The 15,579-nt window shown below is 47.5% G+C and overlaps 1 protein-coding gene across 1 annotated transcript in view; it reads right to left on the bottom strand.

Moving 5' to 3' along the window:
* Positions 1-9,802, bottom strand: part of TDRD9 (tudor domain containing 9) — a 143,240-nt gene extending 133,438 nt beyond the window's left edge. Inside the window, exon 1 of the mRNA XM_066572415.1 lies at positions 9,654-9,802. Coding sequence (XP_066428512.1) covers positions 9,654-9,802 — 149 coding nt within the window. The remainder of the gene's footprint in view (positions 1-9,653) is intronic.
* Positions 9,803-15,579: the final 5,777 nt, after the last annotated feature.

Here is a 15,579-nt window from a genome sequence, read left to right as displayed (position 1 = left end):
CCCAAAGCAACATCAGTCTCTGACCCCGGCTAGCGACCCTGCATATCTTCAATTTTCTGTATTGCCGATGACCGTAGACACTCGCCGTCAGTCATGCGCAGTACAGATTATTTCTTTTAATATTTGTTCTTCCAAAATAGAATATGCTGCGATTTTAAATCTAGCTGCGGAAATCGCAAAGGCTATCCGCTCATCCGAGCAGACATGCAAATGTTCTATTGTTTTAATGTGTGCGGAATACCACAAATCGTCCGTTTGGGTGATGATTGCAGATAACGCAATTGAAATTTGGTCGTGCGAGACCGGCCTAAGACATTTATGGCACATCCAATGGATCTGCTATAAACTTCTAAAATGGGAAAAGTCGTTTATTGAAGTTAAGTTGGATGACAGCCTTAATGAGGTGTCTGCAAGATAAAATATACTTATTTTTGTGTCATTAGCCAGCAATGCCAAAGGAAACCAACATTGACCATAGTGTTCCTTCGGTCTCAGGCAGGTACAGCTAAATCAGGTCTGCAGGATGCCATCAAAACAACTTGAGTGCAAAGATGACCATTTCCATAAATGCTGGCCAAACCTCACATTTTAGGCGAGACTGGCCAACTATTAATGAGTTTAGGGATGTCACTGACAACAGATGTGTCAGGTATATTGGATTTCAACATGCCTTACATCTTTGTTCTCAAGGAAGATGAGCCACCACCAGAGACGTTTTGTAGCTGCTTCTTCCCCTCTCCCTATAGAGAACGTAGGCATGCTCAGCTACGCCAAGCATGTGTGTCTATTAGGCCTCATGTCCACAGGGGTGGGAGGGTTCAAATTCCGTGCAGGGAATTCACCACGGAATTTGCTCGTGCCCACACCTAATGAGCCCTGCGTGCCTGTGTTTTGCAGGCTGCAGGACCTCGCTACTTCCAGATTCACTGTACTATGCATGGTCCTCATGGCTTGCCATCGGACATGCGCAGTACAGTTTGTTTGTGTTGCATTGTCAGTTGCAGGCGGGCATGGATCAGACAGCTTCCATTGACTTTAATGGAAGCAGTCCAATGCGGGAACCATAACAAGACGGAGCATACTGTGCTTTGTTTTCCGGACCAGAAGGTCTGCAAAACAAATACGCATGCTTTAGGCCGGCTGTCCACGATACACCGCCATGGATTTCTGCAGCGGAAGCCGCCGTAGAACTATTTGTCCACTTGTGTACATCAGGCTGCGCGTTCCATAGTTATCCTATGAAAAAGCGTTTATTGCGGTACCCACGTGCGGATTATCGCCACGGGTAATGCAGTGAAATATCGCCCGTTGACAGGAGGCCTTAATTAAGCTACGGACGCCTATGTCTCCCTATGGGTGGCTTGAATTGCGGATCGTTCGCGTGGATTCTGCAATTCGAATGCGCCCGTGGACATGAGGCCTTAGGGAAGGAGGAATGGAAGAAATTGCTGTCAGCCAAATTCCCATGGGTACCTTTACACCGTGCAATAATAGCCTGAATAATCCCTGCAAACAGTGAGTTTGAGCCATAGTTGTCCTGTGTACATGGCCATTGACAAAGCACTGAGCGAGAAATTACTCGATAGTCGCTTGGTTTTTAGCTAATCTAAAAACCAAGTTACTGACGGCTTATGTACAGTTTATGGACGCAGGCGACCGGAAGAGATCTCCAGCCCGCTCCACCTGCATTCACAGAACGACTATCACCCCCGTGTGAAAATAAGGAGCAATGGTCGGTGGGACAGCTGTGGGAAGCACCCGACAGTTGACCCATTTAAAGGTACCTTAAGGTGTCCGAGGGCATCAGGGTGAGACTGAAGGGGGTATGGCTGTCATGCTTACATTCTAAGGCCTCATGTCCACGGGCAAAAGAAGAATTAAAATCCGCAGCGGATTTTAACTCTTCTCCCGCACGCGGATCCGCACCCCATAGGGATGCATTGACCACCCGCGGGTAGATAAATACCCGCGGATGGTCAATAAAAGGGATTTTTTTAAAAATGGAGCATGCTCCATTTTCGTGCCGGCCTCCTGCGGGCTTCTATTGAAGCCTATGGAAGCCGTCCGGATCCGCGGGAGACGTAAAATAGGAATTTAAAAGAATTACCTCACCCGCAGCGGACCGGGAAGGACTTCTCTTCCTCACGGCCGGATCTTTCTTGCTTCGGCTTGGCGGATGTGCCTGGCGCATGCGCGCAGCATGTCGGCGACGTGCCGGCGGCGTGACGAGTTCAGCCGCCGGCCGAAAAAGAAGATCCGGCCGTGAGGAAGAGAAGACCTTCCCGGTCCGCTGCGGGTAAATTTATTCTTATTTTAAGCGCTCATGTCCGCGGGGCAGGAGGGACCCGCTGCAGATTCTCCATGGAGAATCCGTAGCAGGCCTGATTTTCCCCGTGGACATGAGGCCTAAGAGTTGGGCATTATTCTACAAGCGTATCTGTGCTGGCTGTGAATAAGTAAGGCGAAAAAAAGAAACCATTAAACAGCCCACAGACACCGTCCATGTGGCGGGTCAACAAAACATTTCATAGTCTAGTCTTTCCTGTGAAAAAGGACATGCTGATATTACATGTTAAATATAATATAATGGGTCTGTGTACCGTATTCGGGGGACACACAGATAGGACACGGACATGAAAAATGCCCATGTGAATAAGCCTTTAGGATCTGAGATAAATGGATACCTGAACTTCTGCAGTGTGCATCTGTGTTGGTCAGCTAGACGTAGTCTACAATCACCTGTAATCACCATGATTCTAGTAAACATACGCAGTATCGGACATTTCAAGCACCATGAAAAACATATTGTCTATGCAGAAGTGCCAGAAAGCACAAACTTGTTTTGACCGATTAGAATATAAAATAAAACTTTCCCCTCAGTCAAAATCTCTTTCTCCTCTTGTGGTAGAACATATATATTCTATCAAATAAACGATATTATTCCTTAATAAATCTGCTGTCATTTATACTGGATTAGTAATTACATCTCACAGAGACTTTCAAGGCTTAAAGGCGTTCTTGTCATTAGAAAAAAACAAAACAATACTTAACTATCCCTCCCCCAGGCAGTCTTCTTACCAGATCTTCCCCTGGCTCCTGCAGTCCCCAGGTCACCTCACCTACAGCCGTCCGGATCCTCCTCTTCCTGTTTTGGAGCATCCAGTAGCTCCAGTTCACTTCCTGCAGGGCACTGAACGCTACAAGCGATGTAGCATTCACAGCCTAGCAGGGCATACCGCTCCTCAGCAGCCTGCTTTAGTGCACATGTATGATATCTCACCGCCAGCGTTAACATAATATATGAAACACTAGCGACGATACACCACACGTGCACAGTCACGCTAAAGCAGGCTGCCGAGGATTCGGCATTCCCTGCTAAGCAGTGAAAGCTACATCACTAGTGACCAAGTACATTGCCCTGCAGGAAGCAGAATGTCGGCAATGTACGCTTCGTCATAGGAAAAAGAGGATCTGACCAGCTGCAGGCAAATGTGACCAGGGGGATTGGAGGAGCCAAAAGAAGATAGGTGAGATAAAGTTCTGGCAAGGCGGCGCCAGGGGAGGAATAAGCATTGATTTTTTTTTTTTTTAAATCGACAGAACCCCTTTAAGGCCCTTTTACATGCAACGATTATCACTCAAAATCTGTTCAAACGGCTGAAAATAAGCGATAATCGTTGCGTGTAAATGCGAGCAGTCGTGCACTATTCGTTCACTTGCAGTTAGCAGCTGGTTTTTAGCCCGGATAAAAACCATCATGAAGCCACTCAGAATTCGTTCCATTTGAATGCAGGTCATACACTCTTTTGAGCAGCTTCAAGATGGTTTTGTTTGCCTTGCATACACTTATGAGTACATTGTCTTCTCCTGGCATGAGTAAACAATGTACTCATTGTGTACGCAGAGTAGAGGATAATGGAATCTGCTGGCCAGATAATTCCTCGTATAAACACCCACCCACCTAAACAGCTGCTAATGAGTTTATTTAACAAGGGAAAATACAAATGATTAGGCGTGATGGATTTTATGCAAAAATGTCAATTCGTTCAGTTGTTAGGCCAATTTAGCGATTATCTTTGCATGTGAATGGGCCTTTTGGCTGCATTTACAAAGCGGATATTGTCGCACGAGTTTTGTGCAAAAAAACTCATAAAAATAGACCCCATCGTTTCCAGCTTCCAGCAGCTCTTCATGACTTTTATATGGAAGGACCTGCTTTATCTATATTAGTCATTTGCTTCAAGAGACTGCAAGCTACTTTGAGTCCTATGAGCTAAGCTTATGAACTCAAAGTAGCTGAAACGCTGAGTCCAAAGATATAAGTTTTATACTTAGGCCTCATGTCCACGGGCAAAAGAAGAATTAAAATCCGCAGCGGATTTTAACTCTTCTCCTGCATGCGGATCCGCATCCCATAGGGATGCATTGACCACCCGCGGGTAAATACCCGCGGATGGTCAATAAAAGTGATTTTTTTAAAATGGAGCATGAAAAAATCTGGACCATGCTCCATTTTCGTGCAGGTCTCCCACGGGGACGGCTCCCGCAGGCTTCTATTGAAGCCTATGGAAGCCATCCGGATCCGCGGGAGACAAAAATCGGAATTTACTCACCCGCTCCGGTTCTTCCCTTCGCCGCGGCTCCATCTTCTCTCTGTCGCGGCCGGATCTTTTTTCTTCGGGCCGGCGCATGCGCGGAGCACGTCACCGACGTGCCCTGCGCATCCGCCGGGCTGAACAAAGAAGATCCGGCCACGACGCAGAGAAGATGATGCCGCGGCGAAGAGAAGATCCAGAGCGGGCGAGAGGTGAGTTTATTCTTATTTTTATGCCTCATGTCCGCGGGGCAGGAGGGACCCGCTACGGATTCTCCATGGAGAATCTGTAGCGGGCCTGGTTTTCCCCGTGGACATGAGGCCTTACCTTCCCTGCTGCCTCGCCGTCAGCTCTCAAATCGGCTGCTACAATACATACCGCAGACTACATGGCACACACTAAGTAGTCTTGCCATTCTTCATGTGCAACCATGTAGTCCACCAGAGGTGTTCAGCAGCAGGTTTGACAGCTGACACTGATGGAACAGCGGCGAAGGCAAGTATAAAACTTACATCCCAGGACTCTACATCAGCCGTTCTGAGCCAATAAATTTAGCTTATAGGGCTCAAAGCAGCCAACATATTAAATCAACTCTCTTTAGGCTTAATGTCTACGGGCAGATTTTAATTATAAAATCTACGCGTCTCCTGCGCGGGAGATCCGCAGCTCTAGAAGAAGATAGGGATGCGTTAGCATTCGCACGGTAACTAAAAGCATGCGGTTGTGATTTTCTTTCTGAAGTGTGGATCGCACTTGCGGGAAGAAATCGCAACATGCTCTATTTTCTGCAAGTCAATGGAGGCCACCCCATCTGCGGCACAGCCACAGCTGTCATTGAGGCTGTTCCGCGGGGAAGCAGATTTAAAGAAACAGCACTGCGAATGCGTCCAGACGCATCTGCAATGAAGAAAGATCTGGCCAGCGCAGAGGAGATCCGCACTGGAGCCGGAGAGGCAAGAAAAGACTTTTTCCTTCCAATGTTGGCGGGCACAGCTGGATTCTGCTGCGGGATTCAGCAATGGAATCCATGTGTGCAAGTGGACATTGGACCTTAATCTTTGATGTGGTAATTTTGATTGGGGGTTTCAAAACCCAATACCAGCTTTGCACTGATTTATGTTATAAGGCATACAATATTTTCGACACGCAGAACCAATTATATATGTTTTATACCTATTTTTTTCGTTGTTTTTGTTTGTTTTGTTGCTCTAAACATCTATAAGCTCTGGTGTCCTGCTCAAGCCTTAACCAAACACACACCACCACTGGAACACTAAAGAGCTTTATTTTACTTTGATGTACAATTTTCATACAGGCATCGATATACAAAACAGTCATTAAAGTGCAAAAGGATGAATATACTTTAGGTAGTTTCTGGTGTGCTGTGAATTCATTCAGTTTTTTCCCAGAGGAAAAAAAAAAATACGTTCTTCTTGGTCTTCTAGTTGATTTTCATACCAAGTTTTTCACATAATCTGTAGATATTCTAGAGAGCTTAAAGGGGTTGTCTCGTGGCAAACATCAAAATTTTACCTTACCCCATTCCCCCTGTCACCCCCCTGGCATAAAATAGCAATTTAAAGCGGTTTTTAAGCCGCTTGCTACTCACCAATGTGCTGAAATGTGAAGTTTTAAAAATCTTCTGCCTAAGATGGCCGCCGGTCCTTTCCCAGGGATGCACTGCGGTTTTCTCCCATGGTGCACCGCGGGTCTTCTCCCATGGTGCACCATGGGCTCTGTGCGTTCCATTGCCGATTCCAGCCTCCTGATTGGCTGGAATCGGCACACGTGACAGGGCGGAGCTACGCGGTGACCAGCTCTCCGGCCCGAGCGGCCCCATTCACCAGGCAGAAGACCGCACAGCGCAAGCGTGTCTAAAAAAGCAAGAAGCCAGCGAAATTAGACGGAGCCATGGAGACGGGGACGCTAGCAACGGAGCAGGTAAGTGAATAACTTCTGTATTGCTCATATTTAATGCACGATGTATATTACAAAGTGCATTAATATGGCCATACAGAAGTGTATAACCCCACTTGCTGCCGCGAGACAACCCCTTTAATCTCAACACTTCTCAGTGCCGGTCACCATCCAGCTCACCCCTTCTTTGTGTAACAAACCCCCATTATGACTGAGCGAAAAACCCAAGGGGGGAGAGCCTCACCACCGATCAGGGTAAATTAGGGGGGAGGGGGTGCCCGACGACGGAGCGGGGGACCTATGGAAGGGGCATAATGCTTATGAGTTATTAACAAGCGGGGACTTAGTTCAACCTACGGCAGGGCCAGCTATGTTAAATATAAGGGGGATCTCCCTACTCGCCCCTGACAGATGTCATGGAAAAAGAAGAGGAAGTGTGCTGATTTTCAATACATGATCCTTTTGTCCTCAGTGGAGATAAGCTTCTGTTCAGCAGACGGACATAGGTCTTTTGGGGTAGAGGTGTCCCTTTGTTCCATCTGTGCTACAAGGTCTGTTCTTCCCTTTCACTTGGAACCTCTGTTAGGTCTTCATCAACCACTAGGATGCAGATTTTGCTTTTAAGGACAAACATGAGACATCTTGTTGCTTTTCTTATTGTAAAATGTTGTCAGAATTACCCGAATACATTCACATTACTCCACTATTGACATCGCAGGAATTACCAAGATTACATTTTTTATTTTCTTACAGCTGCGCTCACAAAAGGAACTTGTTCAACTGTTTTAACCCCCTGGTGACACAACCAGTTTTGGCCTTAGGCCGGCTACACACGGCCGTGACGGGCACCGCGGCGAAGCCCGTCACAGCGCCCCCCCGAGACCCCATACTTACCAGCGGATCCGGCGTCCTGGGTCTCGCATGACGCTTCGGCGTGACATCCCGCAGCGTCATGTGACAAGCCGGCCTAGTCACAAGACACGGCCACAGCATCACATGACGCGGCCGGCCGTGTCATATGACGCGCTGGCCCGCGTCATATGACGCGGCGGCGGTGGGCAGAGAGGCGATTTCACGCTATCTTCCGCTGTGCTACAGCGGAGGATAGCGTGAGCGGACGGCTTCCATTGACTACAAGGTGAGGACGGGAGATTTCACGGTGCGGAATTCTGCAATGGAATTCCGCACCGTGAGCATTGAGCTATTAGGTTCAATAGAACCTAATAGCTGCGGGCAACGCGGCGGAAATCCGTCCGTGGGAAGGAGGCCTTAGAGGGATTGTCCCATGGCAACAGGTTATCATCGGATATGGGATAACTTGCTAAATTGTGAGGTCCCACTGGTTTTCACATGGATGGTGAGGGCGCTATTGGGCCGTGAATGAGACCTTCGGTGCGGATTGCAGAAATACTCCGCTCGTGTAAAAGCGCCCTAATAGAACACATGGTGGACATGCACATAGAACATGCTGCTTTTAAAGGGGTTGAGTCCTTAAATTCAAGAAAAGTTAAGAGGGGTTGACCCATGAAAGTATCTTATCACCTATACTGTGATAGTAGTTGTTTGGAGGTGGTCTGACCACTGAGACCCCCACCAGTCATGAGAACTGGGTCCCAAGTGTCCCCATATTAAGTGTTGGCTACGTATGCACACTCCTCTTCCATTCATCCCTATGGCACTGAGAGCCAAGATCTTGAAGTGCAGGACAGCTGACTTTGTTCACAGTGCTGTAGCCCGGTGGGTTAGACCGGCGCAGTACTTCAGGACCAGCAGAGAAAAAAAAATTCTTGAACAGGGTGGTACACTATTTACATTTTACATATGTTACCTTTAGAATAAAAAAAAACCTCAGAGAATCCATTTCTTATGAAGAGAAGAGCCGCCTGCAGATGGGCGGATATGGATTGCGGAATACGGAGCGCATGTTCACCTCTGGATTCCGCAACCAATGCCGCCCATAGCATGTTATGACAACACGCGTTTCCTCCCCACAAAAGGAAATCAATTGCATTTTTCAGCTTGCGGAAGAGAAAAATCCCAGCTCGCTTTTTTGTCTGGAAGCCGCACAGATGGATTCCATTGAAGTCTATAGAAACAGTCCAATCCGCAGCCCTTCTGGACAGGTCGCTGGTACCCACATCATCGCCTAGCGACACCGCAGGGGAAGCCGGGATTTAAAGAAGAAAAAAAAAAAAAAAGCTGTACTGCATATGTTTGTGCATATGGACCATCCGCAGTACACCTGGTGAAAGAGAAAGCAGGTATGTGCGGATGCCAGCCGGGCACTGGGTCAGATTCTGCTGTGGGCTCCGGCATGCGACCCGATCGCTTGCAGCCGGCCAAAAGCTCCATGTGACCATTTCATGTTAACTCTTTCATTTACCACCTATTTTATTCCAAGTTTTTCTTCTATTTTCTATTAAAGATGCAACAGACGACCGTCCTCGCTGGCCTCACTCCCTACCGTGCATGAACAGCCCTGCCTTCCTCCCAGCTGCGTGCGAGACTGCCAGCCTCCCTAGCCACGCGCGACCGCCCATGCCAGCCTCCCTAGCCACGCCTGCCTGCCTGCACAACCGACCACCCCTGTCTTCCTAGCCCCGCACAACCGCCCGCCAGGCGCATGACCGCAGCTGTCCCTAACCACGTGCGCAACCACGCCTCCCTCCTCCTAGTCGCACGTGCGACCACTCCTTCCTTCCTAGCCGCGCGCGACTGCCCCTCTCCCTAACCACGTGCGCAACCACGCCTCCCTCCTCCTAGTCACGCGTGCGACTGCCCCTCCCTCCCTGCACAACCGCCCCCCTCCCAGCCAACCAGGCGTGTGACCCCCCCCCAGCCGCACACGACCATCCCCGCCTGCCTACTTGCCTCCCTCCCAGCTGCGCATGACCATGACCACACCCACCCCCGCCTGCCGCGCACGACCGCCCGAAAGCAGACCACTCTCCTTACCCCACAAGTCACCCCCATCACCACTACAAGCCCCCCACTATTACAGAGTCTATGAACATGGCAGAAACCAGAGTGCAGCTCTGCAGATAAAAACGCTAGAAAGAAACTACAACTCTCAAAGGGAGATACACAGGGTGTTAATGGGAGCTGCCGAGTATTTGGTGCCGCACACATCACGTCACATACCCCTTAGACCTCTTGGCGATGTCCTCCTGCTCCCCGGTCTCCGGCCCATGCCTGCACTCAGACAAGGAACCCAGTAGTTTAACATCGGACACCTGTTTACCAATGGTAAACCAGTCATTGATCTGCTCCACGGTGAGTTTCTTCAACATGGCGGCAGCGCAGTCTGCTCTCCCCTCCTGCTCGGAGCCGGCCGCGGCGACTGACTGCCAGAAGCCGTCACGTGACCAGTCTCCAGGGCGGGAAATCCCAGGGTTACCATGGTGACCGGGCCCACTGAAGAGATAGCTATGGAAACCTTCCGCGCAGCACTGCTCTCCACTGACATGGCAGCTTACAATGTAATAGGCAACTGTTTAATATACTGAAAGGAGTATAACAGCCACAAACATTTATCATACAGTGTAATGGGGTCCGCCTCACATCAGTCCCTATATTCCCGGCTTCCCAGCCCACTACCAGGTTTGGGCCAGTTTAGCCGATTTATCGTTTAAACTAGCGGACGATTGTACTATTGAGTATTGAAAATTAATAAAAATACTTTTATACTAAACGAGCGGACGATGCCAGAGTTGCTCGGGCAGCTTATTTATACAGGCAGATACACCGTGGGCTTGTCCAAACAGGAATCGTTTCATCATTCGCTGTGTAAATAACGGAGAATGAACGAACGCTATATAAACGGAATGAATAGTGAATGAGCCAGCGATGAGTTTTACTGCATAAAATAAACGACCAACCAAAAGTGAACAATCATCACCCGCCATCTTTGGCCGTTCTCATTGATCACATGGCATTCAAATGGAGGGATAGCTTGTAAACTTGACCTCACCGCGGCTCGATCGCCGCAGTCACATGACATTACCTTGGACAACCCATCATCTCGTGAGGCATTCACACGAGCATTTTCATGCGGCTAATTTAGCAGCGATAAAAAATGGCGACCATCTGAAGCATTGGTTTCCAATGTATTCATTCAGATGAACCATTTTTTGCCGCGTAACAACGTTGTGCCGGGAATAATAGGACATCAGCGACCGATTTTATACGCAGCCGGAAAAGATTGGTCTTGCCCTATCTTTTGGCTGAGATCCGCTGCAGGCTCCCATAGGATTCCATGGGAGTTGAAAAAAAGGAAGGGGGAGGGAGTTTAAAGATTACAGGTGCCTCTAGTAAGGGCTCCTGTCCACGGGCGTTTTTGCATTGCGTTCCCTGCAGCGATAATCCGCGTTGCCCCCCCTGTCCACGAGCGGAGAATCATAGCGATTCTCTGCTCGCGGCTGGCAATTTGCAGCATGCTGCGAATTGTCGCAATTCTCCGTGGTCAGCGTATCTGTCAGATAGGCTCACTGCGGAAATCTGTCTGCCGATTCCTGCTCCCGGGCATCGCAGGATTTTGCAACGCCCGTGGACAGGCAGCCTAAAGCATTAGAAGTCATTCCGAGTATTTATGCCGACCGTGGGATTTACGCGCTGCTGTGTATATTTACACTAATACGCCAAAGCGCTAGTGTGAATAGACGAGAAAACGCTTATTTGGACCCTGACTTGATCATGGTTTTTTCCTTTTTACGCGTTTTTCGCCTGCGATGCGGCCAGCGTGAAAACTTGTCTGTCTACAAGAATACCTTTCTAACTTTAATACGTGATTAAACGCATTGCCTAAGCATACTTTCCTGGTTGATCTAGGATCGAAAATACGCAACTGTACATCAGACAATACAGATGCGGTGACGAACCCCCCAAGTCAGTATCAAGCATGGGTCATATTCTAATTAATGCCACAGGACGTACGTTTACGTCCTAGCTACAGGGTACTTAACACAACAGGACATTAAATTTACGTCATGTGGAGGGTGCAGGATCACTAGCTGATCAGGGGGAACAGCAGGGTTACATAAGGACAGCGATCCCCGCTGTTAATCCCCTACATGCCGCAATCTATGCAGATCGCGGCATGTAAAGGGTTCACAGTGGGAGCGCGCTTCCTCTGTGACGTCATTGGGCCCCCACAATGTAATCGCGAAGGACCAATGGGTTGCTATGGCAACAGGATGCCAGATACTGGCGTCTCTGCTTGCCATTACCTATGGTCGCTATTGTAAGCGATCAAGCATTGCAGCACAGAAGTCGTGCAATGCATTATCATTGTGATCATTGCTGTTATGGTTTAAGTTTCCTACAGAGATATAAAAAGTGTAAAAAAAACACTAAAAAAAACCTTTTTTTGCACATTTTCCCCTATTTGTAGGAAAAAATTAAGACAAAAAAAAATCCCACATATTTGGTATCATCGTATCCATAACGACCTGTACAATAAACTGAACACAATATTTATCCTGCTTGGCAAAAATCGTATCTCAAAAAATGCAATACAGGTGATCAAAAAAGCCGTATGTGTCCTAAAATGGTACAAATAAAAACTACAGCTCTTCACGCAAAAATCAAGCACTAACACAGTTATGACCATGGAAAAATAAAATAGCTATGGGACTTTGAATGCAACAATGTAAAAATACAAATATTATCCAAAAAAGGGGTTTTATTATGTAAAAGTGGAAAAACCTAAAAAAATATATATTTGGTACTTTTGTAATTTGTAAAAAATGTGTTGTCAATTATGCTGTACAATTATTGCTGTAAATAGAAAAAAAAAACAATGGTAGAATTGATGTTTTCTCTCTCTGCTCTCAAAAAAAAAAGGGTTCCAATACATTACATGCACCCAAAATAGTAACAATAAAAACTACAGTTCACCATGCAAAAAAGAAGCTCCCATGACGACAGAAAAATAAAAAAGTTTTGAAAAGTGTAGATGGAAATCCCCAACAAAATCATTGCGTCCTTATGGCTAAAGTAGGCCGTGTCCATAATACTGGGACCTTGCACGCTACATCCTGGTGTTCAGATGGTGGCCTTGGCAACTCTACCAATCGGCATGCAGCTCTGCTTCCTCAGGAGCTGTATTTGTCACTAGGCATTGGAGGGCCTTATCCAGGGGCATAACTATAGAGGATGCAGGGGATGCTGTTGCACCCGGGCCCAGGAGCCTTAGGGGGCCCATAAGGCCTCTCCTCTCCATATAGGGAGCCCAGTACTATGAATAAAGCATTATAGTTGGGGGCCCTGTTAGAGGTTTTGCATTGGGGCCAAGGAGCTTCAAGTTACGCCTCTGGCCTTATCAATGCACTTTTATGCTGGGTTCACACGGGATGGAATTTCAGCGGAATTCTCACGGATTGACCACACTAAAATTCTACGAGAATTCCGCCGGAGAAGCGCAGCTTTCAAACCCGCAGCATATTGTCATGGGTTTTGGAGCGGTTTCGCCATTGGCTTCCTGCTGCGGCTTTCTCTCCCCATTGAGAGGAGAGAGGGCGCTGTGGAAACAAGAAAAGAAAATCTTTGTTTTCCCCGCCGCATGTCCATTTCCATGCTGGGTAATCCTGGAAATTGCTGGCTAAGCACGGAAATTCCGCAGCAATTCCGTTTGTGTGAACTAAGCCTTATAGGGGCCGATCAATCATTCCGAGTCTGGCATCCAACGCCAACTGAACTACTAACAAAAGTTGTGTTTGCTTCCAGTTTGTCATTCAGTCTCTGCATGCAGAAAACTGAATGACAGATCAACCCGTGCAAGGCCCCCTGTCCACGGACGAGGCGGAATATTGCTAGCGATATTCCGCCGCCTGGGAGCAGGGGACAGAACTGTCAGTTCTCTGCGGTGAGCCGCGGCATGTCGCAATTTGAGTCCCGCGAGCGGAGAATCGCTATAGGGATGTGATTACAAAAAGTGCCTGACATGAACTGTAAATACAGCGCTGCATCTCCCCGCACCCAGTGTGGTTTCAGGTTGGACAGTATGCATACCTCTTTAATTTTCAGAAACAGTAAGTGGAGACACAAAGAGAAGGGACAGAAGGATCAGTATACTTCAGGTATAGATAGTTTTGGGCTTTCTGTGACTTCTTTTGGCTTGCTGGATGGACTCGCCTGTAGAGAAGGATTTTTGAACCATGTGTTTTTTTCTGCCAATGGCCACATATAGTTGGTAGGCAACCCAATTCATCCCTCCTCGGTCCTGGCCTGCCAGGCCACAGCTCTCCGTTCCAATTGCATAGCCACATGGGTTTGCTGTGTCGCCTGTCACCTGTTGATGACTGGGTCACATCCAAAGAGGTCACTTTGCTGACACTGATGGGTTTTCACAATTTGATCAAAATGTGCACCAAGAACCTCAAATTTATAGGCAATTATTATAGCAGTATGGGCGGCTTTACACGGACGTATTTGCGCACGCAGAGAAGCATTGATTTCAGTGGGTCCATTCTCATTTTCTCTTTTTGCACGCATTTTGCACGGAGTCCAAAAAAAAAAAAAGCAACATGCTCTACTTTTGGGCGCATTTTATGCACTCAATAAACACACAAATGCGTAATTCCATGAAAAGAAGAACATATCTGGACCTCATTAGGTTAAATAGCCATTTAAATCAGTGTATGTTCTCTACTGTGCACAAACGAAGATGCCCTGCATGTGCAAAACGTACTTTAAAATACGCTAATACACACAAATCTGTTTCATTCACAGTGCAATTTTGTTGCGCTGAAGTGTGCTCATGTATGCATCCTCTTGTGTAAAGCCGCTCTAAGGCGGGGTTCCCACTGGACACACCGAAAAACCCAGAGATTTCCGTGGGATAAGTGCAGCTTTACAACCTGCGGCCGCAGCTGCGGGTTTTGAAGCGGCTTTGCCACTTGTATCTCCGCTGCAGTCATCTCTTCCCATAGAGAGGAGTAAGGCCGCAACGGGAAAAAAATATCTGCGCCGCATCTCCGGTTCCACTCGGCTTTGCCGCGACGGATTGGCCGCCCCGTGTAGACGTGATTTTTGCTAAATCTCGTCCACATGGCTGGCTAATCAGGGAATTAGGAGCCGCGGGCAGATTTGCCGCACAGAAATTCAGTACGGAATTTCTGCGGCAAATCCGTCCCGTGTGAACCCGGCCTTATGCACTTCATACATTCAAGGTTGACAAATTCCTTGGCTGTTGTAGTGTGCTATTACACCTTGCTTGTATGTTTGCTTTTTACATTGCTGCCACAGTGTTGTGCACCTACATATATTTATTTCACTGTCTAAGGGCTCATTTACACGACTGTATGCGTAAAACGTTGCATGGGTTATGTAGCGTTTTACTGGTCTGTGAGTGCACTGCATATGATAGCGCATCTCACACACGCTGTCATACGCATTGTGACTTTTGTCTTTTTTTTTAACTCCCCACTCTGTCTCATAGCGGAGTTGCGTATGCATCATCACTCATACACAATCTGTAACGTATGGACAGCGTTGCATACGCTACCCATGCAAAAAATAAGGGCTCATGTGGCGTGATACGCCGCCATCTTTTTCATGCCAGAGTTTATGTGCTAATGTGAACAAATCAATGAAACTCCATGCAGTTTGTGTGCTTCATGCGCGTAATACGCGCCGAAATCACAGTCATGTATATGAGCCCTAAGGTTGGGTTCACACTGCACTAGTGTGCACACTCAGCCTTTCCCTCCTGATAGAACCCTGCAGAAACCATAAGCTTTCATTACTAAAATGGTAGCCAAAGCTTTATTTTGCAATCAAAATGCGCACGCAAAATACGCTTATGTGAATGAACCCATTAAAGTCAATGGGTTCTATTCACTGCGAATTACGTTCGCAAATTTTGCGTGTACAGAATGCTGCATAAATGTTTTAGTGTGACACAGCCCTTAGGGTGACTACCCACTACAGTTTTTTTTCACTGCGAAATTCGCAGCGTTTTTTTTCTCCAGGGGTCTATGGGACTCGCAATGTTAAAATCGCATCGCGCAAAATTGTGATTTCGCGGTAAATTGCGATTTTGCCGCAATGCGTTTTTAACATTAGAAAG

Source organism: Eleutherodactylus coqui, chromosome 6, assembly GCF_035609145.1.
Source record: "Eleutherodactylus coqui strain aEleCoq1 chromosome 6, aEleCoq1.hap1, whole genome shotgun sequence".
NCBI classification, from domain to species: domain Eukaryota; kingdom Metazoa; phylum Chordata; class Amphibia; order Anura; family Eleutherodactylidae; genus Eleutherodactylus; species Eleutherodactylus coqui.
This window is presented reverse-complemented; position numbering and strand designations above follow the sequence as displayed.